The sequence below is a fragment of the Artibeus jamaicensis genome, unplaced genomic scaffold (assembly GCF_021234435.1).
Source record: "Artibeus jamaicensis isolate MK-2021 breed Jamaican fruit bat unplaced genomic scaffold, CSHL_Jam_final contig_851, whole genome shotgun sequence".
NCBI lineage: Eukaryota > Metazoa > Chordata > Mammalia > Chiroptera > Phyllostomidae > Artibeus > Artibeus jamaicensis.
The window spans coordinates 15,917,302-15,943,504 of NW_026521986.1; the positions used below are offsets into that span (position 1 = coordinate 15,917,302).

Sequence of the window (26,203 nt, forward strand, 5' to 3'; positions counted from 1 at the left end):
ACATACAGCGTCACAACCCAGCGACCTGGGACACCAAGGCGCCGCTTCTCTCACTTAAAGGGCCAGAACAGACCAAAAATGTCGCAGGGGGACCTCAAAGTCCCGGAGATAAATCTAAGTGACAAAGAAATAGCAAATCTCTCAGACGCACAGTTTAAAACACTGGTCGTCAGCTTCCTCACAGATTTGGTGGACTATAGCCACAAATTAGAGAAACATATGAAGGCTAAATTAAGGGAAATGAATGGAATTCCACAGGAAACCCATAGAGATGAAAAAAAAACTGGGACTCAACTCAATGGAGTGAACCAGAAGGAAGAAAAAAATGATCAATCAGAAAGGAATGAAGAAATAAGAATTCAGAAAAATGAGGAGAAGCTTAGGAACTTCCAGGACATCTATAAACGCTCCAATATCCGAATTATAGGGGTACCAGAAGGGGGAAAGACACAACCACCAGTGGAAAAACTATTTGAACAAATAATAAAAGAAAATTTCCCCAATCTGGCAAAGGAAACAGACTTCCAAGAAATCCAAGAAGCCCAGAGAGTACCAAAAAAGTTGGACTCAAGAAGAAACACACCAAGGCATATAATAATTACATTAGCCAAAATTAAAACGAAGGAGAGAATCCTGGAAGCAGCAAGAGCTAAGGGGACAATCACCTACAAAGGAGTCCCCATCAGGCTGTCAGCAGATTTCTCAAAAGAGACCTTACAGGCAAGAAGGGGCTGGAAAGAAATATTCCAAGTCATGAAAACTAAGGACCTACAACCAAGATTGCTCTACCCAGCAAAACTTTCATTTAGAACGGAAGGACAGATAAGGTGCTTCTCAGATAAGACCAAATTCAAGGAGTTCATCATCACCAAGCCCTTATTATATGAAATGTTAAAGGGACTTATCTAAGAAAAAGAAGTTAAAGAAACATGAACAGTGAAAGGACAACAAGCTCACAGTTATTAACAACCACACCTAAAACGAAAGCAAACTAAAAGGACAGCTAGATCAGGAGTGGAAACATAGAAATGAAAATCTCAAGGAGAGTTAGCAACAGGGGAGTGGGAGGAGGAGATGGGGGGAGAAGGTACAGAAAATAAGTAGCATAGACAGTAGATAGAAAATAGATGTGGGGGCAAGAATAGCATGGGAAATATAGAATCTAAAGAACTTGAGACACATGGTCATAAACTAAAGGGGGGTAATGGTGGGGACAGGGGGTAGGGTGGAGGGGAATGAAGGGGGGAATAGAACAACTGTAACAGCATAAACAATTCAAAAAAAATAAATAAATTTATAAAAAAAAAAAAAAAACTACCTATGTATAACCCTAGTACATACATTGCCCCATAGAAAACATATGGAGCGATAATACACAACAAACTGATAACACTGATTACCTCTGGGGAGTGGATTTACAGAGGGATAGTGGAAGCTGTCCTGGGGGACTTTCAATTTATTTGTATTGCTTGTCTTTTAAAACAAATAATGACAATGCAATTGTAAAATACTTGAACTATCTAAATAACAAAATAAAATTTTACGAATATAAAAAGCTTTCTAAACTACACAATTCATTTAAGTAAAAACACTCCATATAACCTTGAATCCTTTGAGAAATCAAAATATCTACAAATAAATTCAGATACTTGATGCTGGGAAGTGGTGTAACAGAAAAGGACAGTTTGTCTTTGTCCTTTGTTTTGTTTTACTAGGTCAAATTTTGGTTTCAACCATAACCCAACAATATAGCAAACTAATAAAAAATGTATTTTAAATGTCTCAGCTTCTGCTGTTTTGACAAAATATGGTTAAATTTACAACAGAGTATTTTCTGAAGTGAAAAAGCTCCTTTTTTGTTGTTAAGAAATAATGTCCTAAACAAGACTCACCTGAACGACCAGTTGTAATCGTGAGACTCTCTCTCCATGATGTCCACACGGGCCCCAGGCACGCTGCAGATGGGCCGATTCCAGTTGTCTCTAATCCTCATGTAGAGGTTCCTTGTGTAGAAGTTTTCAAAATCCTGGTACAATGACACAAAGTCCTGCCAACAAATGGCGAAATACCATGAATTTAACTGAGTCACTTTTTAAAACTTTACAACTTCCCTTTTCACACTGCAAGAGCACTTAAGAATGAGAAGTCAATTTCACTGAATTAACAGATATGGAAAACATTTTTGAAAGGCATAAATTCTGTTTATTTTAAAACAACCCAATCAGGTAAAAGTCATGTAGCTTTGGTGGCTAACGTATAAGAAATGGTTGCAAATAGCTACCTGATTGCATGAATGTAGTGCCAAAGAATTTAACTAAGCAAGTAGGTCTCATAAAACGTGGTCGTACATTTCTGTCATTTAATGGTTTTCCTTCCTGATAAATTCAAAAAGACTGCTCTTCTGCCCGCTACCTCAAGTAAAATACAGATGTGGGGAAATGCCATAAAAAAAACCTGTAATTTCAGCTCTAAATAAGAAAATAATTCCAAAGCTAAGATTCCATTCTTGGCATATTTTCAAGAATCAAAATGAAACACATTCAAAGAAAAATGATAAACAAGAAACACTAAGAAGTAACTTATAAAAACAACCCTATCTCCTATTTCTCTCCTTAGCTGGGAGTTTTTATAAAAATTTTTAATAATATATTTAAAAGTTCTCAAAAATAAATTCCCATGACCACAGACTTTAAAGCCCTTCTTTCCTCCATGAAATTAAGTTATATTAAAATTAAGTCTGTAAAAACATGAAGTCACAGTGGAGCTAAAACGAATGAATTATGTGCTAGCTCCCATGTGGTTTGACCACTGCTCAGAATACACATGGCCTACCCAGGCTGGTGTAGCTCAGTGGATTGAGTGCAGGCCTGCTACCCAGAGGATCGCGGTTTGATTCCCAGTCAGGGCACATGCCTGGGTTGCAGGCCAGTTCCCAGCAGAGGACACACGAGAGGCAACCATACATTGATATTTCTCTCCCTCTCTCTTTCCCTTCCCCTCTAAAGATAAAGAAATTAAAAAAAAAAAAAAAAAAAGAATACACATGGCCAGACCACATAGAATCTACTTAATTCCTAAAGGTAAAGAGTAAAACAAAGACAAAAAAACAAACTGAACTACAGTTTACTACAGTCAGAAAACCACTGGGCTCTCCCCTCAGGTCCTGGCTTGGTGCTAATCTAAATTAATCTAGTAAATAAGCTAATCAAAGACATCTGAAGTTGATGCCTCATTTTAGTTAAAAGATTTTCATTGCTAAAGAAGACTCTAGATAAAACTTTAATATTAATCACCTTCTATGATATTGAACTCTAAAATGTCTACTAAATAAGCCTCACAGGAGCTAAAATTTGTTTGCAAAGGCCCAGGAAAGTCAGAAAGTACTCTTAAGAATTTGCAGTACCTGATACCATCTCTCTTGCAACTGGTTTTAACACTTACATTTCTTTGAGAAAATGTCTATAAATGATATGTCTACCAAAATTGAAAATTTATTACTTCAATATTATGTGCCTTTTGACAGTCTCCTCTTCTGACAAGAATCTGACAAATGAGGCTTCCGGTCAAGGCAACCACATGGGTAAATGTCATCCTGACACCCTCCCGTGACCACATCAAAATGACAACTCAACTATAAAACAACTGTCACGGAGAACTGATTGAAATCTAGCTCAACAGAAGTCCTACAACTAAAGATATACAGAAGCAGCCATGACCAGACCATTGAAAATAAAAAAGTATTAAAAATAAATAAATCAAAGTGATGGACTAGAGAAATGCAGATGGAACAATCCAGAAGAAAGGAAGAATGGAAGAAGCAAAGGAGAAGTGATGAGCCCAGGTGGCTGAGAAGGAAGAAGGAAACGGAATCCAGAGGGGAACTGGCCTTTGGTCCTCAGCTGGAGGACAGACCGAGGGTAAGAGCAGACTGGGCAGTTGCACAAACGTGCTGGTGAAAGGGGAATTCTGGTCGGGGAGCACCAGACCAGAGGAGGACGTGTGAAATACACATGCAGGAACGGGGAACGGAGGCTGCCTACCGACGTGACATCAGATGACCAGGCTCTGCTGTGGGAGATACAGCCTGAAACTGGAGCTGGACAGCAGGTCTCACAGGTCCCATGTGAGCAATAACTGCTGTCCCCAGTCAGCATTTTAGGCTACAGTTGGCAACAGGGACTTGTCCAAAGAACAATCACTGATGAATGTCTACACTAAAAAAAGTATCACCCTCAGGACAAATGATAAGTAACTGCGTATCACCAATATTTTAAGATCTTAATATTATATAAAAACTTCTTTTAGAAATCTTCCCTGGCATCCCTTCTTTCTCAAATTTTACCAAACAACAGACATCAAAATGTCCAGACTGCCATATTTCACATTTAGTATGACTAAATTGTGGGTTATTCCCCCCTCCTCCAAAATTCATGTTCAAGGTCAAACCCCCACTGTGACCATATCCGGAGACAAGGCCTTTGCAGAAGTAATGTTAAATGAGGCCTAAGGGTGAGACCCTGATCCAGCGAACTGGCCACCTCACAGGAGGAGACGCCAGAGCTCGCTCGCTCTCGGTGCACCTGCCCAGAGAAGAGGCCACAGAAGAACACGGTAAAGAGGCATATCTGGAAACAGTGAGAAGCCTCACCAGAAACCAACCCTGCTGGCACCGTGACCTTGGTCTTCTAGCCTCCAGAGGTATGAGAAAATGTCTGTTGTTAAAAGAGTATGATGAATAAAAATTGGAAAAGAGATATCCAAACTCTTATTAAGGACTTTCTTTTGATTGTTATTCACCACGGATTTATTTTCCAAAGGAAAAAACAGAAATCTTGTCTCCAATCCTTGGTGATGTTCCAATAGAATAAACAGTAATAACTCTTCTTGATCTCTTTTCTTCATAACCTTACTAAACAAATATTCTATCACAAAATTTTATTAGCAATGGAGAGCAATATTTTTTGTTTTTACAATATAAGAATCGGAAGAAACTTAAGCGAGTCTGGTCCTATTTACCATTAGGGTTATCAAACTCCAAGACAGAAAAAGCGTAGAATGGGGCAGACCTTTGGGTTACCAGAGACAAAGCTGTCTGTGATTAGCAAGGAAGGGATGGATTCCAATCTCCTAAAAAGAAACTGCCAAAGTCAGGGAGTTCGACCTCTTCATTAAAAAATAGAAGAATTAAGTCCCTAAGATGGGAACAAATTGACTGGGAGGTATGTTAGAGATCAAAAGCAGGTGGGGCAAACTGTAGAAGAGAGGATTCCCTTTACCCCCGGCTAAGTTCCAGGGTAGCAGAATGCGGTTCAAGTTAGGCACAGAGAGGTGAAGGGCAGCTAACAAGCTCCCTGCAGCCAGCAATGCTAAGAAAGGGGACAGGGAGGAGTTGCTATTTGAGGTTCCAGTTCTAGGCAGCATGAATGTCTCTTTCCAAAAATGTCTCATATACTTTAAATATTCTAGGACTAGGGTTAAACTACAGGACTTATCTTTTCATTCACTCATTCAAATACCTTTTACTGGACACTCAATATATGTTGGATTCTTGGCTAGACTCAGGACACATTAAAGAACAAAACAGTTCTCTCTGTCCGACAAATGACACCCCCACTAATTCCTACCCTCATCCGCCTCCATATCCCATCCCTCCAGCTCACTTCCCACACACCTCTTCTTCCTTCTCAGTTTAGTCACTGTGAAATGATTTTAGTCAGGGCCAACCGAATAACTTGCTTAGTCACTAAACATGTACTGAGCAGTACTCTCCAGGCACTAAACTAAGTATTGAGGATAAAAATGAGCAAGACAGCCTGAACACTCCCAAGGACCTCTCGTGTGGTGGATAGGCACACCAACTTACAGTACAGAATGACGAGTTGTCTACAGGATGCTTGCCCAGAGAGAGTGCCTAACTGGTAGGTGATGGCAATGACAGTCAAGCTGTAGCCTTCAGGGTGCACTCTTCATGGGCACACTTCCAGAAGACCCTCGCAAACCCCATTATCTTAGCACCAGACATGGTAAGTAGAGAAAAATAATACTTAGCTGAGACTACGCTCTGGATTTCTGGGCTTGAAGAACTCACCAGTTAAGTGACTTCTAGCCTCTAGCTTCAAAGAGAAAAAAATCAAATTTATGGATTTGTTAATCAAGGATTGGCGAACGTCTTACCAAAAGTAGTCTGAGGTCGGTCATCTCAATTATTAGCCAATGAATATCCATTACTATTTAAGCCTATCTGAGGTGAGTCTCCTAAAAAACATCCTATATTGTTTAAAGTAAGTACCATATATTCAAGTGCCCACGTAGGTCACAGGGGAAAAGGCTGGGTGCTACCACTTTCAGAAGCTGACTTTAGAACCGTACATCTTTGTCAAGAGCAATTCTGGCCAACGCTGACGTACAAATACTTTTAAATGACGAAGATAAAGATGATGATTAATCATGTCGATAGTAAAAATAGTTCTCACTCACTGAGAACTTCTACGTCCTAACAAGTGCTTTATATATATTTTCTCTTAAATATCCCTGCACCCTCTTACAGAAACCATTACTCCCATTTTTTGAGAGGCAAAATGTCCTTCCCGGTCAGGGAACTAGTCAAAAGCAAAGCCAGGAACTGAGCCAGGAACTGATCCAGGTCTTGTGATTCCAGAGTCTGTGCTCCTAACCCCAATGCCACACTGCTGCCTGGTCTGTGCTGCTGGTAAGTCAGAAATTCTCTGTGAAGCATTTAAGGCACGTCACACCACTGTGCTCTTGGCCTTGCCATAGTTCTGGTCTTCTGCAAATGCATGTGCATGCCCATAGAAACTGGAAAGCTAAAAACAGTATTTCCCAGATACTCCTACGATAGGGATACGACAGGGCTGTGGATGTGGTATAGATCCTACCAGTGGGAGACAGAGGCTGCTGTTTTACCCCAGGGCAGGACACGAGCTCTCACAGAGCTTCAGGATGGCAGCACCAGGTAGATTCCACATTCCTGCCTGGTTGCGGTGGCAGCAACAGTAGTACTCATGGCAGGACCAGTTTCCCAGTTTGGGGTGGCTGCTTGCTTAGGGGAGGGAGGCCCGCACTTCACTGCTCCATACCCTCCACAAAGTTCTAAGTGCCTAATTCCCTGCTGGCTTAACTTTCAGTGATTTCAGTTTACTCCACTGAAACTTGACTGTTTCAAAAGCACATTCCCTATGATTATTTTTGAGAAATAAATATTTAATCAGTTATTACCTATATTTTATACATTAAAAGAATAAAACTTATTGAAGTCACAATTCAGTGATATAGCAGAAACTAAGTCTCTGCCACTATTCCAAAGTGGACCCAGTTGTAACTTAGTAACTTTTACTTATTTTAGAGTCTAGGGCACAAATCTCAATATATGAAAGGGCAAAACCTCTCAAAAATTAACATTTCAGGCGCACAATCACTGCTTTTATGTTCAGGTGGAAATCTTAGAAAATATGCTCAGAAATATTTCAGTCCTTCTCAGTGTCAAAATGATTTATACTTCTAACCTTGACCTATTGTGCCAGTGAAGGGGAAAAAATGTCAAAGTGAACTAACTCTCGCAGTCAGTACAAAGTCTTTAAAAAACAAATCAGAATCATGAAACAGCTTTGCTTCTATTCAAACTGTGTTAAGCAAAGAAAAACAGGGTGGAATAAATAAACATCTTTACAAGTGACAGCATACGGTACTAATTTTTAGAATATATTTTATTTTTCTAAAATATATATATATTTTTTATTATGTTATCACAGTTGTCCCATTTTCTCTCTCCTTTATTTCCCTCTGCCCTGCACTCCCCTCCCACCATTCCACCTTAGTTCATGTCCATGGGTCATACATATAAGTTCGTTTGCTTCTCCATCTCATACTATTCTTGCCCTCCCCCTGTCTATTTTGTACCTACCATGTATGCTTCTTATCTCCTGTACCTTTTCCCCTATTATCCCCCTGTCCCCTCCCCACTGATAACCCTCCATGTGATCTCCATTTCTGTGATTCTGTTCCTGTTCTAGTTGTTTGCTTAGGTTGTTTGTTTTTTTACATTCAGTTGTTGATAGTTGTGAGTTTGTCATTTTACTGTTCATATTTTTTATCTTGTTCTTTTTCTTAGATAACAAGTACCATTTACATTTAACATTTCATACAATAAGGGCTTGGTGATGATGAACTCCTTTAACTTGACCTTATCTGGGAAGTACTTTATTTGCCCTTCCATTCTAAATGATAGCTTTGCTGGATACAGTAATCTTGGATGTAGGTCCTTGCCTTTCATGACTTGGAATATTTCTTTCCAGCCCCTTCTTTCCTGTAAGGTTTCTTTTGAGAAATCAGCTGATAGTCTTATGGGAACTCCTTTGTAGGTAACTGTCTCTTTTTCTCTTACTGCTTTTAAGATTCTCTCATTATCTTTAATCTTGGCTAATGTAATTAGGATGTGCCTTGTTGTGTGTTTTCTTGGGTCCAACTTCTTTGGGACTCTCTGAGCTTCCTGGACTTTCTGGAAGTCTATTTCCTTTGCCAGATTAGGGAAGCACTCCTTTATTATTTTTTCAAATAATTTTTTAAATTTTTTGATTTCCTCTTCTCCTTCTGGCACTCCTATGATTCGGATATTGGAACATTAAGTTGTCCTGGAGGCTCCTGAGCCTCTCATTTTTTAAAATTTTTGTTTCTTCATTCTGTTCTGGTTGAATGTTTCTTTCTTCCTTCTGTCCAAATCATTGATTTGAGTCCCAGTTTCCTTCCCTTCACTGTTGGTTCCCTGTACATTTTTCCTCATTTCACTTTGCATAGCCTTTACTTTTTCCTTTTTCTTTGGGACCATGCTCAATCATTTCAGTGAGCGTCCTGATTACCAGTGTTTTGAAATATCTGATAGGTTGGCTATCTCTTCAACCCTTGGTTCTACTTTTGGAGTTTTGATCTGTTCATCTGGGCCATATTTTTTTTTGTCTCCTCATGCCTGTTACATAGTAAGGGGTGGAGCCTTAGGTATTCACTAGGGTGGGGCAACCCAGGTCACTATGTTGTGGCAATGCATGTGGGGGAGTGGTCTGAGAGGGAACAATGCTACTTGCTCAGCTCTCAGTTGGCTTTCAGTCACTTCTTCTGCTACCCACAAGCAAATCAGCTTCTGGTGCTGATTCCCAGTGTAGGTGGGGGAAGATGGTCTCGTGTACATTCTAGGATCCTGTGAATCTCTCCAGTAAATTCTCCTATGAGGCTGAGTGTTTCTCCTGCTGCCCCAACTCCTACAAGTTTTTTCAGTCACATGTTTGAGGCTTCCTATTCCCACAGTGGAACCCTGGGTTGTGCAGTCTGTCTTGCTACCCAGTCATTCATCCTGATTCATGTGTATGCAAATGTGGGGCCGCCCGCTGCCAGGTGCCACCTTGCCATGAGTCCTCTCCACCCTGGCTGCCGGTCTCCACCCCTCCTATGGGTCTGGATGAATGTATCTTCTTTAACTCCTTGGTTGTTGGGCTTCCATAGAGTACTATTTTCTGTCAGCTCTGGTTGCTTTTTTAAAATTTGTTGTTGTCCTTTTTTTGGTTGTGCGAGGAGGCAAAATGTATCTACCTACACCTCCATCTTGGCCTGGGAATATATGGTATTTAGACTCTTTTTAAACAAAATACTTATTTAAAAAAAACAACATTCTCACTGAGATAATTAGATATCCATAACACCAAAAAAAAAAAAAAGAAATTTGACCTAAACCTTACATCTCATACAGAAATTAACTCAAAATGAATCAAAGTCTTAAATGTAAAATATACAACCATAAGATATTAAGAAAAGCATCATACATTGAATGTCAGAGTATAAAATGATGCAGCCACAGTAAAGAATACATTTGATAGTTTCTCAGAAAAGGTAAACATGAATTTCCATGTAACCGAGAAACTCTATTTTTGTATATACCCCAAAGAACTGAAAACATATTTAAATGAGTACACAAATGTTTATAACAGCATTATTCACAACAGCCATAGGTGGTAACAATCCATGTGTTCATCAATAGATGAATGGATAATCAAAATGTGGTCTACCCACACAATGGAATAGCATTCAATCATAAAAAGAAAAGAAGCGTGGATACATGCCACAAGATGGATAAACCTCAAAATCCTAAGTGAAAAAAGCCAGTCACAGAAAGTCCCAAAGTGCATGATTCTATCTGCATGAAATATCAAGAATAGTTAAAACCATGGAAACAGAAAACAGCTTAGTGGTTGCTGCTCTCTGGGCTAAGAGCCTGGGCTAATAGGGAGTGACTGCTTAATGGACATGGGTCTCCTTTTGGAGTGATAACATGTTCTGGGGCTAGACAGAGGAAATGGTTGCACAACACTGTAAATGTAGTAAATGTCAATGAACTGTACACTTTAATATGGCTAATTTTAAGTTATGTGAATTTTTCCTAAAAAATAAAAAAGCAAAAAGTAAACCAAAAAGTTCTCTATTAGAAGAAATCCTTCAATCTCCAGTTCAATCTATTCATACCTTTCGGGAGCTCCTAGAAAAGAAAAAGAGTTCTGTTACTGTCAGTGACTCTGCCCCTCCTTCCATGTTAGAGGACGCCCCGGGCACGCATTAAAATACTCAGTTTCAACTGCTGGCAATCAGGCTGGCAGCCCGTGACGTGTAATGTAACCCTGCTGTGCTGCTCAGGATGCGGGTGTGAATCTCCCAGGTGAGCATCAGGGAAGTGAGCAGGGGCGTAAGTGGCCTGGCATCAGCAACTCAACTGCATTCTGAATCGTCTGCTCCCTGTCACTGAATCACCAGGTATGTCACTAAAACTTGATTTTTTTATGAAAAATGCACCCTCACTCTTCAACAAAAAGTATGCTTTTTACACTGCTAACATCAGTGAGGGGACAGTGAGATGTGAGAAAGTAAGAGTTCTTAGAAAATACAACTTTGGAAATAAAATGTAAGTTATCAAATTTAACAATTATTTGGAGCAATGACATGTACAACTTCTCTAATCAATAAATTATTTTCCTCCAGAAGAAAATTCAATTAGTGAACATCTTACATTTCATGTTTCAGCCAGTTCCAACAGACACACGGGGGGCGCGCGCGCGCACACACACACACACACACACACACACACACACACACAGCTCTGGCCATCACTTAGACTGGAATATAAACGAACGCCCCAGCACGGGTAGAAGAGTAAAGCTGAATCATGTGTTTACATGACTTGTTTGGCAAGAATAGGCTATCATAAGTTATGACTGCAAATACAGAGTTTTCCAAATATCTCCAGATAAACTCCCGAGTCTACTGTCCAGAAGGACTATAGCTCCTGCGACAAGGAAGCTTCCTCTGAAAAGCTGAGTACTATGGAAATATCTCAAGGCATCAGACAGTGATAAACAGAACACTGTATACCAAAGACAGGCTAGTGAAAAAAGTTCCGCTGTGTTTGAGTTTCTATTAGGGCAACATCTTTACTAGAGAAGGAAGTAACTCTTAAGATATACATAGAAATGGCTAAAACATGACAAGACTGTTTCAAAACTTAAACTAAGAGAATTTTAAAATCCCAAATAATTTCCACCTGAAGACATGTTGAATTGGCGTCATCCTATGGTTTAAAAGCATTATACAACTAGGAGTATTTATTTTATAAACCAACGGTGTTGTCTTTGCTTCCATTTAATGAAGAAAACTAGGTGAAATAACCTGTGAAAGGCCGTTAAAACTGGTGATTAAAAGCTCTGAACCACAATTAAGTGTTCTCCCTGTTAACTACTGTTTGACTTACATGAATGGTATAATTCCTGTTTTTAATACTATAGGCAGGAAGGCACTTCCTTGCTGTTCTATGCTGTCCTTGAAGGTATTAAGTGAGATTTCAAGATTAAAGACACACACTTTTTTCCCCTACACCTAAAACTGAATCGTCTATGTGTTTGTTATGTGGTTTTGTATTACACACACACGCAACCCTGATTGTAAATATTCGAAAGACTCAAAATTTTTGTTATTGCCACCACTCCCCGTAGCATTCCCATCTGAAACATTTACTGAATATCTAGTATGTGCCAGGCACTCTTCTGTACACTAGGTATAGAGTAGTAAATAAAAAGATAACAATAGATGCTACACGAGAAAAAATGTATAAAATACAAAGTATGTGAATGAAAAATGTCAATGGAAACAAAAATCAAACAAGGAAGGAGGATGTAAAACACTGAAGTCATTCTAAAATCTAGCTGGGTCGCCAGGGTGAAGTAAAGAAGGAAAAGGAAGCGAGAGAATGATCCTTGATACTATCTGCAGGAAGAGCTCTCCTGTCCGGGGAGCAGCAAGCACACTGGCAGTGAGGCAGGAGCATCCTCAGTGTGTTCAGGGAACGGCAAGGCGCCCGGGAGGCTGGAGCAGATGAGTGAGGGGCTAACGTTGGAGATGACGCCTGGGTAATAATGGAGGCTGATAAGTAATTGATCTGGACTTGCTCCCTTCTCCTCTGTCTAAAAAGAAATAAAAACCTTTAAATAAATAAATAAATAAATAAAATCCTTCCACAAATCCTATGAATATATTTCAATCAATTCCTTCTTTTGTACCTTGAGAATTAAACATATCGGGATATGGACACATAACTTCCCTTCCCACTACCCTATCCCTTCCATTTTTGAATATTTGATCATGAACAAACTGTAGAGGCAAAATGTTAGTTTAAAGTTTAGTAAGTGTGTGGTAACTTCTTACCATAAATTACTCCTTAGATTTCTAGGTATTTCCTATCTAGTAGAACATTTTCATTAACTCAAGCTTTTGCTTTGTCTATCACATACATGTTTTCTGGACTACTGGCTTCATCTCACATAAAAAAAAGAAATAAACCACAGACTGGTAAAAACAACACTCTCATCCAAAACAGCACTATTAATAGAGGATAGAGCAGCAAAGAATCCAAGAACTTTATGCACTATATATAAAATAGAACAAACTCATGCTAACTATCTCTATTAAGAGGACTGAGTGATTCAGTTCTACCCAAAACATACTAAGCGATAGAGAACTCAAGAGTTAAAGACGTTAGCCTCAGTTATAGTTGATAGGGTCTGCAAGCAATGGAGATGGTATCTGAGCCACTGTGTTCCAGGGAGGGAACATTCATGATGCAAATAAAGAAGTACGAGGAAAATCGCCACCAGACTGCAACTCCTGCCCAGTTAAGAGGTTAACGTGGGTTTTAGGGCACATAACCAACCCACTGTCTTCTCATTCTTTTCAGCTCACCAGCATCTGAACCGAACATCCAGAGATTCAATCCTTGTCTCCACTCATTGGCTGGGCAGTGACAAGCAGCATAAACATCGACTTTCTGGTTTCATAAGAACTAAAATAAATAGTTAAAATGGGCTCTACCTTGTAACAAAATGAGAAAGAAAATAAGGATGTGGTTGTGAACACCACTCACTAAGTAAAACAAGGAAGTGGCAGCACTGTATTTGCATTTATGATCCCAAAGCAGGCACTTTCCCTCACCTCTTTCCAGTGTTAACACTTTCTATTTGCCTCTCCCTGGACTACATCTAATCCAGCATCAGAAGACAAACAGTGTCTCCCATAAGGCTGAATGATCCCTTCTTTCCCTCTGAAAGTAATACTGCTGATTACTTCCTCTAAGAATTATTTCCCAATCAACTCCATACTATGCAGTTTACTTTTTTTATTCTAAATCAGCTTACAGTTCAAGCACTATTTACCTGGATAGAGCTCTGCAAAGGCCTGTAAGGTCAAAGTGTCAATATTTCTTCAACAAATTAGAAACTACTGAAGGAAAAAAATCTGTGTTCCAATTTTTTCACACAAAGTTAAGTACCCACAGATAGCTCCTATACTTAAACCATCAGTTTACTGTGAAACATGAAACAAGTTTCTAAGATACTGTACTCCTTTACAGAGTATTCAGATGAATCCCTCCCTCCCTCCCTCCCTCCTCCCTCCCTCCTTCCCTCTCTCTTTCCCTCCCTCCCTCCCTTCCATTCTTAACACTTGACAGAGCACCAGCTATGCAAACTCTGGTCATTCTCCTGCTCAGAAATGGCAAAGGGCTCCTCGATGCCTACCAAACTCCTCAGCACCCCATTCAGAACAGTTTTTCGTGCACCCGCATCCTGTGCCCTTCCAAACGCTCCCCACACCCGTGCCCACACCATCCTCTGACCGGAACGCTCCAGACCACAGGCAGCACGCCCCCAGCCCCACTTCCACATGTCATCTGTTAGGTCTCTACAGTGTGTTGACACTAGGAGAGGTCCCTAGTGAGAAAGGTTTTCTAGTTTGAATATGTGAATAAAACTGTAGCTCCCACCAGCCATTACTGCCACCAATTCCATCTAAGAGCAAAATACTGCCTGCGAACATGAAACTGCAGCATCGCATAACAGTTACGCTAAGTAAGCCGCACCTGAGGGATGTAAAAAACGTCAACATGCCGTGCATGCACACTAGCTAGGAAGTTTATTTGGGATGTACATGGGTAGAAAAAAAGGAGAGTCAAAGAAGTTTTTAATTCATTCTGGTTCTCGGTGATGAGAATTAGTTCAGCCCAGTGGATCAAGTTCTGAATGCAGGGCCTTGCCTGCGTCAGGTATTCAAAAAAATACCTTCTTAATGAAATTAACTTGTGGAGGCATTTCAGGGCAACGAGTAACATAGCCAACTTGTGGTGCCGGGGGGCAGGGTGCAGAATGGTTGAGATAAGAGAGCAGAATAATGCCTGGATCCTGAGCTCTCCAAGGGCCAGAATCTTAGATCAGTGCCCGGATTGGTTCTGGCTTCCTAGTTGCGGGAGAGGTCATTTTCCTCCCCGATGTTTCTGGGTGCCCCCAGGTGACCACAATCCATCCTTGGTTCACTGGCTCCTCTCTCAGCGGTGACCCTGCTGCCACTGCATCTGCCTCTCTAACGCCACACAAGTAGGAGGGATGAGAGAGAGAAAGAAGCTAACTTCTGATTGCCTTCTATAATCTAGTGCATTCCCCGGGCTGGAGCACAAACTCTCCGTATTTCACATGCCAAAAACAAGTTTCTTTTTCATAAAATCAGGCATTTTCAACCTATATAAATTTATTTTTGAGGCCAGGTAATATATGAATATTGTACAAAACTCTAGAGGCACAAAGGAATACACAGAGAAAAGTAAAGTGAATTAGGTCTCCCTCCCCAGAGACGACATTGTCACTTCTGTTTACCATCACTAACACAAGACTGTTCCACCATAAACACAGTAGTTCAGCCACATTCTTCTTTAGGGTTTGTTTGTTTGTTTGGGGAGAGGAACGGATCTGTGACCCAGACATTTATGTAAAACGTGTCTGTGAGAAAGCACATCATGAGTTCTAAGAACACCATCTTTTCAGATGACTGTGGACACAGCTTGGGATTCAGTACGGCACTGTGAACAGAAAGGACATGAACTTCACCACCCTGGGTCCGTGCACCAGCTCTGAAACAAGGCAGCTTAGGAAAAATTACTTAACTTGTGAATGTCAGTTTTCTTATCCATAAAATAGGAATAGGCTCTTTTGATGATTAAATTAAAATATGTTAAATGTTTTATTTTCTCCATGCCTTTAACCTTGTTGTCAACTTTCTTTGTGGGATGTTTTCTTTTATTATATCTGGAATATTTTTATTTTAATGTGCACCAAAATATCTGAAGAACAAAATGAGTGAAAATACCAAGATTTCTAAAAAAGGCTTCTATTCACGGAATTAAAAGTCCTCTAACAATCACCTTTTGTTCTTCTCTTTCCGTCGCATGGTGGCACTTTTCAATCCTCCAGTGCCTCAGGAAATCTCGAAGATACCCGAAGAGGGTGAGCACCCCGTACCCCACATAAGTAAGCACAGCGACCAGCATGGGCGTTTCTTCGAAAGCTTCGTTAAACGGTCTCTTGTAGAGTCCTCCATTGTGTGTAACATGATGGATCTGAAAGGGAGATTTACAATGCTTATTTCAACCACACCGAGAAAGAAATTTCTACCTAAAAAATCTCAGTAGTCATTACAGATTTGTATAATTATACCTTCAGAATTCTCTTAGTTAAAAAAATACCCACTAAGACTTAAGCAGGGCATATTTTTTTCCAGAAGAAATAAGTTGATTCAGAAGAACAGCAAAAAAAGAGAAACGGAGGGAGAGGGACTGCCTAGGAACAATGCCGAACCACCTCTACTGTTACTTGATTTCACGGAACAGACCCGACAGTGCTGTGGCTGGAGAATACATGCTTTCCTTTGTTCTACTAAAAAAAACAAGAACTACCGGGGGAAACACTGTGTAAAGTACATAATTGTCTAACCACTCTGCTATAGACCTGGAACTAATACAAAATAATGTTGAATGTAAACTGTAATAGAAAAAAAAGCAAAAATATATAAATCAACAAAGAGAAAGTCTATCCTGAAAAGGAGTATGTTAGCTTATCAGTGAAGTGATCGTAAGTGCATTCAACACTGTCCGGTGTGGGTCAGCGGATTGAATGCTAGCCTTCGAACTGAAAGGTCAAGGATTCAATTCCCAGTCGGGGCACGCGCCTGGTTGCAGTCCAGGTCCCTAGTTGGGGGTGTGCGAAAGGCGACCGATGGATGTCTCTCTCGCACATGGATGTTCCCCTCCCTCTTTTTCTCCCTTCCTTTCCTTCTCTCTAAAAATAACTAAATTTTTAAAAAAGTAAATGCAGTTTTAGAATAAAATACTTGTAAATGTTTTACTGATCCATGTTTTTAAAGCCACTCAGCCATAGAACTCCAAATATCAGCATTGGGCCCCTGTCAAAACACATGATTCATACCAGCCTTTCTTTTCAACGGTAACACAAATAAATTATGCACAAAAAGTAAAATGCTTATTTTGTGAGTGGTCCAGCATTACATAAAAGTAGAAAGTGAAATCCAACACAAGGCAACAATTGTTACAATGATCAGTAACCATCACCAAATCACTCCGCCCCCTTCATCTAAGTACCTATTCAAACACTAAGATTATCACTGATTCATTCATCCTTTGAGGTGCTCAAATATTAATATACAGATACCAAGTCGCTGTACTTTCGATCTAATAACTTAAAGCTTTTTACTTTTTGGTCAATTTTAATGGAAACCTTATTTTAGAAAGAAAACCACTAGAGTATTTTGTGTGCTAACTTTAATCTTATTTGAAACAAGAGAGCAGTGACGATGGTCAATCAAATTTACCAGGAGCGTATTTTTCAATTGAGCCCTGTACTCGAGTGAAGGAAAGTTGCAAGAGAATAAAAGATTCTTGCCCTCTCAGACAACCTGATCAGAGATATGATGTAAACTAGTAAAAACAAATAAATAAAAATTTACAAAACTATAGAAACTAATATATTTACATACCCCAAGGATAAATATGTTCTGGAATATTGAATGCTGGTATCAATTTGGGAAAGCTACTCAAGTAGCTGCAAGTTAGAGCAGTTTGGAAAAAAATAGTTGTATTTGACAAAAGGGAAAGACATTTAGATAAGCATGATACATGGAATCTGTTGGTACTGGTTCAATTTGATGGTCTGAAGAACTTAATGCAAACTATCTATAAAACTGGTTTAAGTCTTCATCAATTTCTTCCCCAAAGGCATATAAGTTTGTGGCAATTTTTAATACTTTTATGCAGAAGGCTGAATTATGTTTAGAAGAGAATAGCTAGAAATGAGCCAGTATCTGAAAACAGAAAATTTAAAAATTAACAATGTAACACATAAGCTATTAAGCTGAACAAAATCAAAAGCACTCAAAACACAAGAAAAGTAAACAATGATCATCTCTTTAAAAAAAGCCAATCTAAAAATATTTTGCCATACCAGTACCCAGATCACCTGAACTCTAAAATTGTTTAAACTATTTTCTCTCAATTGAACATAAAAGTAAAAAGTGAGGCAATTCTCAGAGCTCCTAAATCTAACAAATGGGTGGCAGATTTATCTGTCAGGAATGCTGCGGTGGGTCTCTTGAAAAGATGTACTCCTGGATTTGAGACACACCCACACCAGCAGGACCAATTAGTGCACATAGCTGGCTAGACTGTCTAGGAAGGAGGAAGTTCAACCATTAGTTTGGTTTTAAATACTATGTGATTCTATCACAGACACATTTGAAATTAAATGCATTTTAAGAAACTGAGATTCAACTATGAAGAAACTTTTGGAATGTGGCCTCAGTCAAAAACACAGGTCACTCTTCCGTTTCACTGAATCTGCTGATTTCATCCGATGTATTTCTGCCTTTGTGTGTGTGCGCACGCATGTGGTTTCTTTCTGTAAGTTTTCACTGAGTTCATCTGCTCTTCCCTTAAGTTCGTTAAGCATCCCTAATGCCAGTGTGTGAACTCTGTATCTGGTAGATTGCTTGCTTCCATTTCATTAGTTTTTTTCTCTGGAGGTTTCTCCTGTTCTTTCATTTGGGGCATGTTTCTTTGTCTCCTCACTTTGGCTGCCTCCCTGTGCTTGTTTCTATGTATTCGGTAGATCTGCTACATCTCCCAGTCTGGTAGAGTGGCCCTATATAGTAGGTGTCCTATGGGGGTTGTATAGTCCTTTGTCCTGTGGCAAAGTCCCCCTGGTCACCTGAGATGGGTGTTCCAGGGGTGTCCCTCATGTGGGTTGGATGTGCCCTCCTGTTGTAGTTGAGCGCTGACTACTGTTGGCACATCAGTGAGGCCAACTGGCTGTAAAGACGAGCCGGGACAGGCTGCTGTGTGAGGGTGACCCCACAGAGTGGGATTCATTTTAGTGGTGCTCTGGTGCCTGCTGGAGCTCTGGTGAAAAACACAGGTCACTCTGACCATGCAAGGTCAGAATGGACAAGCCAACTGATAGCAAACCTCTGACAGGTGAAAAGGTCTTAGAACTCAAGAGAACAGAATTACTTGATCTTCAAGTACTGATGCTAAACGTTATCTCTGACACTATCACTTCATACAATATTCCATAAGGGAAAGCACCAGGCTTATTTTGCTCCTTACTGCACATCTAGCACTCAGGATGGTATTTTATTAAGTGCTAACAAATAGTAAGTACTCAATTATGTTTCCTTTTATTAGTAGTAGTATTACAGAAAGTAGCTATAGGGTATTTGTTAAATGAATGAAAATGCGCATTATGATCTTTGCTCTTTCAACAACAAGTACCGTCATAAAAGGGGTTAGGTAAGTTGCAGTGATTATAGAATTAATATTAGGGCTTTTCTGGAACCCAGATGTGACATTGTTTAGTTCTCAACTGGACCAGAGATCAGATTCACTCCAAACAAAACATGGGCTACAAACTCATAGAGTGCATTTCACCATGAAAGAGGACTCTAAGGAGCCTTGTATTCATTCTAACTTGAGAATCACAGTCAACAAAGCAATCAAGAAAAATATAAACACAGCATTCCCCCCAGATTAAAGAAACAATCTATTCACATTACGCAGAAAAAAATGTGACACTGTTAGCAGTGCTATTAATCAAAGGCAGATTTAAGAACTCCAGTGAATACCAAGATGTGCTTGCTTACACATTAGTATGATTTTTCAAGAAAATGAAAAAAAATCAAGGAAAGAAATTTTTCAGTCAAGATTATAAGTTCATCAACATAAAACTCATTAGAGGACAAGGGGAAGGCAAAAACAGAAAACAAAACAAAACAAACGGCTTTTTACCATTTTGTTCACATGCCTGTAGTCTACCAATCACACTTATACGTAGCTGAAAAGGCACTCCCAACCAAAGCAATAATGGGTGTGGTCTAACAAAAAGACAAAACCATACACTAAATGCATATGCATGAAAATTATCTGGAAGGAGACCCAAGAGACTGGAGTGGGGAGTAGGATGGGGGAAGGAAGCATACTTCCTTATAACCCTCTGAACCAATGTATTTTTTTATTTTTAACCAATTGTGTATTACTGAATTTTTGTTCACAAACTTATTTTTAAAGTGTTTAAACTAAATTTTCTCACCGATTTAACTCACTATCTGAATGAAAACAGAGTAATAAAAGCAACACACACCTCACATCATAACCTCAGGTCATGTCGGTCTACAGACTCTAGAGAATCTCATCTACTTGTTCGATCTCAAATGGACTTGACATGCTGATGGGTAAGTACAAGTCTACATTTCAATCCCCAATTTTCCCCCCAGAACTCCAAATTTATATTTCCACCTGCCTCCTATGTAGCTCCACTTAGATATCCCACAATTCAACAAGTCTGAAGCTGAACATACCTCACCATCTGAACTCCTCCCTCAATTAAAACCTGATCCTCCTCTCCTCCTGGACTACCTCGCTGGTTGGGAGAAGCACCATCCAGTCTACCCAGTCTCCCAAGTCTGGGGCCTCTCCAGCTCCACCTTCTTTTCTGGCTACCATCTATAACTAGGAATGAATTTTCATGCCTCTGTTCAAGACTTTCTCATGAGGCACCAGGGAATTTCAAGAAGGCTGGAAATGTTCTACATTTTGAGAGAAGCACTGGAGACACTGTATACTTACAGTTAAAAAATCGTGGAGTTTTGCACACCTAGTATATTTTATGCACTTAACTGAGTGTACGTTACTCCTCAATTTAAAAACAAAATCTCAGTGCCTCCTCCTTCCCATCGAGTCTCCCTGCTGTCAAGAACCCCCCCCACATACTCCAATCATCCTTGCAGTCACACCAAACTTCTTGCCACAGTTTTTCCAAAAAAGAATCCTCCCCTAGAAGGAGAGAAAATCTAATAGTGATAAGTCAACAACTAGTGTCCAGTATTGAATGTTAGTTAGAATATGGAAGTAAACTTCAAAATAATCTGCTAAAACAGAAAGCAGTGTCCTGGTTGGGTAGCTTAGCTGGTCAGAGCACCATCCTGGTACGGCTGTGGTTCAATCCCCAGTCAGGGCACACGCAAGAATCAACCAATGACTGTATAAATAGGTGGAACAACAAATCAATGTCTGTCTGTCTGTCTCTCTTAAACCAATAAATAACAATTTCAAAAGAAAGAACAAGAAAGTAGTTACCTCTGAAGATGGAGAAAAGGGGCAGAAGAGTGTTGATATATTTCAAAACAAGCCTTGTGGAACTGCCTGATGCTTCAAACCAAGTGCTAGGAATTCTTCAGTCCTACAGCACTGGCTATTTTGGCTGTGAATGTGTACTACTTTCAAGACAAAGAAAGAACTCCAAAGGCGATTCCGAGGTTATCGGGGGAACTTGCCTCAGATTCAACGGTTCAGAGACTCTGAGTGGCAGCAAGGAGCATGGGGTGTTGGGGGGGGGGGCACATGACCTTCATACGCCCAATAGGTCCAGAGGTCAGTGCATTGAGCACCAAACCAATAAAGATCATTCTTAAGCCTTAAGATCTCATGTAATTTACCTAGCTAAATTTTGGATTTGGTTGGGACTTGTGACCCCTTTCTTCCCTCTGATTTCTCCCTTTTGAAAGGAAAGTGTCTATCTTCTGCCTGTCCCACCTTGGAATTTTGGAAGCACACAACTTATATGGTTTCACAGGTTCACAGCTAGACAGGAATTCTGTATCAGGATGAATTATCTCAAATTTCACTCGTATCAGATTTAGATGATACTTAGATAAGACTCTGGACTTTAGACTTCAGAGTTGATGGCAGAATGAGTTAAGACTTTCAGGGCTGTTGGGATGGAACTAATACATTTTGCATGCAAGGACATGATGTAGGGGAATCCATGGGCAAAACATTATAGGATGAATGTTTGTGTCATGCCCACCAAACACATAGGTTGAAGCCTTAACACCCACCTCCCAAAGTAATGATATTTGAAGGCGGGCTCTTGGGGGGTAATTAGGTTCAGATTACGTCATGAGGGTGGGCCCTCATGATATGACTAGGGCCCTTATAAGAAAAATAGGTTGAGATCTCCACTGAGGCAAGGCCATGTATGCACACTATGAGACAGTTGCCATCTACAAGCCACAAAGACAACCCTAACCAAGAGTCGAATCTGCCAGCACCTTGACCTTGGACTTCCTGGTCTCCAGAACCATAAGCAATAAATGTCTGTTGTTTAAGCTACCCAGTCTACAGTACTTTGTTCCAGCAGCCTGAAGTACGATAGAGGTGAAGACACATAATACATACAACGTACTCTCAACTGGTTGAGAAAAAAAAACTGTATGCGTGTGTACATGTAAGAAGAGAATGGTGGAGAATTTTCTTCATGGATCATTTGTAAGTCAACTGCAATTATTATGTATCTCTACCTTTTTTAAAAAAAGAATCTATTTATTTTTAGACAGAGGGGAAGGGTGGGAGAAAGAGAGAGAGAAAAACATTAATGTGTGGTTGTCTCTTGTGTGCCCCCTACCGGGGAGCTGGCCCACAACCCAGACATGTACCCTGACTGGTAATCGAACTGGTGACCCTTTGGCTCACAGACTGGTGCACAATCCACTGAGCCACACCAGCCAGGGCTGTAACTTTACCTTTTAATACTTCAGTGTGTACATCTTAAAAACAAAGACACTCTCTCACATTAACTACAGAACAATTGTCGAAATCAGAAAATTGATAGAATACTAATAACTAGCCCAAAGACTTAAATTTTACCAATTGCCCTAATGATGTCTTTTACAGCAACACAAGGTCCTGGATTATGTGTTACATTCTGTCTCGTTGGTTTCAGAAAAGAAAAAGAAGTTTTGATTACACTGTAAACTGACTTGGTCAGAATGATCCTGAACAGAGGTTTCAAGGAGCCCACGAAAGCACACACAGTAACTATGCAATGATGCAATAATGGGGATGTAACCGTTGGGAAACAGCATACCTTTCCAATGTAAATACAAAACCATATAAGCATCTTTGTTTAAAACAAATAAATGCATCCTGCTGAATGGGCAACAGGACGACAGAACCTGCCCTTTCACCACAGCAACTGCCCACCTGGTGGACAATCTGGAACACTGTATTAAACAAATTAACGTCCAAAACGAACTACCATTATTCTTCAACAATCAAAGGACTGTTACTAGGCTTTTCCCACTAAATAAACCCTATTCATTTCCAGTGGTATAGTCTGTTGTTCCTTGAAAGAAGTTCTGCTGAAATGGTCTTTTCTTGGAATTTTATTGCAGTGTACTAGCCTCTCCCTACTGCATACCATACATACTAGAAAAAATAGCTCAGAGCTTTGTGTGTGTCACATAAGCTAGTCCGTGCTCTGAACATATATTTTCAGAAGAGTCCTCTTTTGGGGACAGGCAAATTTTGAAAAGCAGGGAGCGCATTTTTTTCCTTGCCAACAGGATAAACTTCCTAATTTTTGACAATTAAGTATCTTGTATAGAATGAACTGAACAGTGCTTCCAAAGCAATCTGTAAACAAATGTGTATTTGGACATTACCATTTTCTGACTGAAAATCCAAAAACGGAGACCTCCAAGTGCACGTGCGCTGGGACACTGCACGTCAGAGGTACCCTGTGCACTCTGTGCAGTGACGCCCTGCGTGAGTATGGCTGCTCTCGCTCGCCACCCACATCTCCTCTGCAGCACTTTCCTACCCCTAGATAAGCATCGTGGTATAACAGATGATGTAACTGTCAGGAGATCTGAGCACCAGTGCAGCTCTGCCACAGGTCCTGCACCTTCCTCGGAGTTCTCTTCCACCTCTAACATGTTCTGGGCTCCAATACCATGCCTTCCGCACAGCCCCTCCACAACACTCCACTCAGACTTTGGAAAGAACACCAACTGGAGAGGCACTGCAGTAGATGTTAATTTTCCTTCTCTGGGAACACGCCCTGATACATGGGGGTGAGCCCCTGGTGGCCACAGTTGTGCAATATGACTATATTTCCTGGGTCATAACTGGCTGACACAGGGTGAGCACCCATGCCAAAACGAACCTAACAACCCCTCTCACTGGGATTTAAAGTTTCAATGGGGCACTGGGCCAACATCTCAGAGAAAGGTCCATAAACCTCCTGCCACGGAAGTCCCAACTGCTGTGCTATTTCTCGCATTTCTGACTTCCTGAGACAGTTGTTAATCAATTGCTCCCTAGTCTTGCTTTTTTTTTTTTTTTGCATACCTATTATCCTTGCAATACACCACCTTGTTGTTTACCTAGAGTCAGTTTCTGCTGTTATCAATGGAAAGAAATCTAATAGACACAGATTCGATGTTAAAATCTCTTAGAACTTCTTTTCTACACTTACTGGACACTTACATCTTAGCACAGCCTGCAAATTTTTAGGACTTCAGTAATTTTTTAATGGCTCCCAACTTTTTCAATATTGTGCATTTGGAATATTGTTTACTATCTTATTTAGGATAAGGGACACCTGGTTCAAAATTATAAACAGGTACTTCCCTATATTGAGGGACATAAAAATCAGAACTAGTATCTAAGAAAAGGCAACAAAAGACCACAAATCAAAATTCAGACAGTGTCTAACTACAGAGAACATGCTCATAACCATTAAACAAGACTAACTCTTTCACAGTAAGAACAATTAAACAAATGGAAAATATTGTATTATTTAATACAAGATTTTAAGAAAATTGACTGTTTGGAAAAATAACTCTAGTTAGGGCTTCTTATACCATACTGTGGCAGAAAGCAATAACTACCCCCCTCATATAGATTCTCCCTATCTTCCCTTCAGTAAGGGAACCTGTTTTATCTGGGTACATGACCACCCAACCACAAACTACATTTCCCAGTCTCTCTTGCTGCTGAAGTAGCTTTTGGGGTGAAATTCTGGCCAACAGGAAGTAAACAGAAGTGATGGGTACCAGGGCTGGTTTACATCCTTTAAAACAGAAACTGCTTTCCCTCCACTTTTCTTTCTCTCTGTCTGTGGCCTGAAATGTATATGTAGTTGAAGATTTAGATGCAAATGAAGACAAAATGCAAAAAGATTGCACAGCAACAAAAAACATACCACATAACCTACCTACCTAGAACCACCTGTCTACGTTCAGACTTTACAAAGTGAAGTACTTTCTATCTTGTTTGAACAACTTATTCTTTTTCTAACAGAGGTTTTTTTGTTAAATTTATTTTTCAATTATAGTTGATATACAATATTATTTAGTTTCAGGTACACAACATAGCAATTAAACATGTATACACTCTACGAGTGATTACCCCGATAAATCTAGTAATCATCTGAAACCATGCACAGTTATCACAATATCGCTGATTATATTCCTATGCTGTACTTTACATTCCCATGACTATTTTTATAACTGGCAATCTGTACTCCTCAGTCCCTTTCACCTTTTTCGCCCACCCACCCAACACCCTTCCCATCTGGTGATGATCAGTTTGTTCTCTGTATCTATGAGTTTGTTTGTTTCTGTTTTAACAACTTTATTTTTATGTCACTTAGAACAACAAAAACAAAAATCAAAAACCAATACTGAGAAGTCTGCTTCCAGGCTGGAGTCAAAAGGCAGAGGCAAGCCGTCACTTTCCCAGAACCACTGGATGAAACTACAGATTACTCAAAACAAGACACTGTTTTAAGACACTGAAGAGATGTTTTCAATGCAAAGGAAAGAGCACACGATGAACTGAAGTTCCCAAGAGCGAACAGCCTTTCCTCGGTAAGCAGAAATTGCTAGCCATTTTCTTTTCATGGTGGTATCTGTGAAGTTTCAGTATGGTCTGAATGATCATAACTGGGCTTGCCACAGGCAGAATAAAAACTCTACCAAGACGAAGAAAAACCAGTGGAGCTTATGGTAGCTGTACAGGTTGGTATGAGAGGCAGAATTCTAGGTGAGCCCCAGACACATGGCCACTTTCTGCACAGGACATTTACAAAGTGCTGGAGAAGCTGGAAGGCTGGACTAGAAAGGTCACTTGAAGTCAACCACAATCTCACAATGCACAGAAAATAAAGTCATACATGCTACAGGAAGGGCCCCCAGCAAACACACACAGAGGATCCCATGCTCAAGACACTGTGCTCACTAGAGTGGATGAATCTACCCAAAACTTCAGGCCAGCCCCACCCAGCTCAATCTCTGGTTAGATGGCAGCTTAGCCAGTCACTATATCTGCCTAAGAGAATAAAATGAGAAAAACCACACTGGCTTTAGTCTCTGTATGTCTTTTATACATAATGTCCAGCAATCAAAAGCTTCTGCCTTCCCCAGGAGG

General features: G+C 40.1%; 1 protein-coding gene across 1 annotated transcript in view; it reads right to left on the minus strand.

Annotated features, from left to right (window-relative positions):
* SPTLC2 (serine palmitoyltransferase long chain base subunit 2) overlaps positions 1–26,203 on the minus strand; it is a 101,883-nt gene that overhangs the window by 64,105 nt on the left and 11,575 nt on the right. Inside the window, exons 2-3 of the mRNA XM_053673292.1 lie at positions 15,791–15,985; positions 1,893–2,047 (exon numbers count right to left, since the gene is read on the minus strand). Coding sequence (XP_053529267.1) covers positions 1,893–2,047; positions 15,791–15,985 — 350 coding nt within the window. The remainder of the gene's footprint in view (positions 1–1,892; positions 2,048–15,790; positions 15,986–26,203) is intronic.